Below are 3,000 nucleotides of genomic sequence, written 5' to 3' on the forward strand. Positions count from 1 at the left end.
AAGCGTTGCCGTGGGCTGATGAGGCGACGGTAGTGCCACCGTGTGTTCGGGTGGCAGCACCACCGCTCGGGTGGCGACATCGTCAGCGCTTGCTGGGAAAACGTGCCGGCCGAAGAGGTTTTATTGGACACAGCCTTCTTCTTGGTTCTTTCGGTAAAGTCACGTAGAAGGGAAATAAAAAAATAATAAAATAAAACATAATAAAATAATTCTCACGACGTTCCCGGCCACAACGCAAGCAGCCGTCCTCAGGTGAAGAACAGGTCTGTCGGAAAGACAGCGTCTGAATTCAGACGATGTCTTCCCGACAGACCTGTTCTTCTGAAACGTCGTGAGAATTATTTTATTATGTTTTACTTTTTATGATTTAATTATTTCCCTTCTACGTGACTTTACCGAAAGAACCAAGAAGATGAATCCCTGCAGTCACGAAAGCTTTAAATGGACACAGCCTTCTTTGCCAGACACGCTGAGAATAAGCCTGTGGCCTTAACAGACTGTTGGGACAAGTGCTGTTAGCTAGCGTCTGTGAAGGCCGGCACGGCGCATGATGCGGTGGGTGGCCAGCACCACGCCCACAACCGCCGTTGGCCACGAAAGTGGCGGTGACGTCACCACGGTGCCTGTGCCAGGCCAGGTGCACTTTGAGGCCACGTGAAAGTCTCGAAGGCTCGCTGACAGGCCACGGGATAGACTCAGGTGCCATGGGTTGACTGACTCAGATGACTGACAGATGCACCAACTGTGCCCCATACTGTTCCATCTTGCTGTATTTTATCCGTCCGGCGGCTCCGCTCGTTGTGAGCGTCGCTCCTCTGCCTCTGTTGTTGCTGGAGGGCGACTGCCTCCAACTGCCCAGTAGCGTCCTTCACGAGCCTCCTCCATAGAGGCCGATCTTGACACCGCTGGTACCAGTCATCGGCAGTCCACTCAGCTCCCACATCCTTTTGTGCCACATCAGTCCATCTCTTTTCCAGCCCGTGCTGCACCCGTTTAGCCCCCTCGATCCGGCCAAACAGAAGCTGCTTGGGCATGCGATGCGGTGGCTGGACATGCGAGCTACGTGACCCACTCAGACGCGCTCACTCACGCTCACAAATATCCCACGTATCGCCTTCACAGACTGCTGGGGTAAGTGCTGTTACGAACCGCCTACAAAGGCATGGAACTGCACACAAGGGGGTGATTGGTCAGCACCACGCTCGGGCACCTTTGTCTCCACAGTAGCGATGTTTGCACACCGCACCAGGTACTCATTTGAGGCTGAGTCGACATAGGGGAGGCCCGAACCGGTACAGATAATCGTCACTGGTGTTGGCCGTGAGCGGGAATCGAACTCGGGCCCCCGGGTTCGTAGCGCAACGCGCTAACCGCTACACACTCACACCCACACACGCACCCACCCACACACGCGCACAGCCAGACTCACCCACGCACCCCACCCACACTAACCCACCACCTCACCCACGCACCCACCACAACACCACCCACACAACCCACCCACTCACCCACCCACCCACACACGCACGCACGCACGCACGCACGCACCCACCCACCCACACACGCGAACCCACACTCACCAACGACACCCCACCCACTCATCCACACTCACTCACCCACCCAGACTCACCCACCCACCCACAACAGCCCGTACCCACACTCACCACCACCCACCCACCACCTGTACCCACACTCACCCACGCACGCCACCCACCCACACTCACCCACCACTCACTCACCCACCCACCCACACCCACACGCACCCACCCACCACACCCCACACCCACCCACCCACGCACACTCACCCACGCACCCCCACCCCCCACCCACACTCACCCACCCACCACACACCCACACCCACCCACCCACGCACACTCACGCCACGCACCCCCACCCACCCCCCACACCCACACTCACCCACCACCACACACCCACACCCACCCACCCACGCACCCCACCCACCCACCCACACCCACACTCACCCACCCACCACACAGCCCACACCCACCCACGCACACTCACGCACGCACCCCCCCACCCCACAACCACACTCACCCACCCACCACACACCCACACCCACCCACCCACGCACACCCCACAACCCACCCCACCCACGCACACACCCACACTCACCCACACCCACACTCACCCACCCACCACACACACCACACCCACCCACGCACACTCACCCACCCACACTCCCACCACCACACACACCCACACCCACCCACGCACACTCAACCCACCCCGCACCCCCACCCACCCCCACACCCACACTCACCCCCCACCACACACCCACACCCACCCACCCACGCACACTCACTCCCCGCACCCCCCCCCACCCACCCACACTCACCCACCCACCACACACCCACACCCACCCACCCACGCACACACCCACACCCACACTAACCCACCCACCACCCCCACCCACCCACACCCACACTCACCCACCCCCACACACCCACACCCACCCACGCACACACCCACCCTCACCCACCCACCCACGCACACACTCAGGAGCGACGTTCAAAGCCTCAGCTGGGGGGCAGTGAAATTGAAAGCGAGGCGCGAGGCCCCCCGCGCTAATGACCATTGTCCCCCCCCCCCGCTGCCCCCCAACCCGCTGCCCCGCACAGCTCCCTGCCCCGGGCCGCGCTGCCCCCAGTGCGCAGCTTAGCCGCGCTGCCCCGCTGAGCCCAGAGCGACCCCCCCCCGTCCCCCTGCCCTCCCTCTATCCCCCTGCCCCCTCCCCTCTATCCCCCTTGCCCCTCCCTCTATCCCCCTGCCCCTCCCCTCTATCCCCCTGCCCCATCCTTCCCCTCCCCTCCAACTCTTCCATCAATGCCCCTCCTCACCTCTCTATCCCCGCCACCTCCCTCTATCCCCGCCCATGCAACCCCCCGCCCTCCCCTCCATCCCCCGCGCCCCTCCCCTACATCCCCCGCCCCTCCACCCCCCGCCCCTCCCCTCTATCCCCGCCCATCCAACCCCAAACTC

General features: G+C 62.3%; 1 protein-coding gene across 1 annotated transcript in view; it reads left to right on the forward strand.

Moving 5' to 3' along the window:
• LOC133348459 (transforming growth factor beta receptor type 3-like) overlaps positions 1–2,680 on the forward strand; it is a 76,413-nt gene extending 73,733 nt beyond the window's left edge. Inside the window, 1 exon segment of the mRNA XM_061561275.1 lies at positions 2,640–2,680. Within this exon segment, the coding sequence (XP_061417259.1) occupies positions 2,640–2,680 (41 nt within the window).
• The last annotated feature ends 320 nt before the right edge of the window (positions 2,681–3,000 follow it).

This window comes from Lethenteron reissneri, chromosome 27 (genome assembly GCF_015708825.2).
Source record: "Lethenteron reissneri isolate LAM-NWPU_2019-01 chromosome 27, ASM1570882v1, whole genome shotgun sequence".
In the NCBI taxonomy this organism is placed as follows: Eukaryota; Metazoa; Chordata; class Hyperoartia; order Petromyzontiformes; family Petromyzontidae; genus Lethenteron; species Lethenteron reissneri.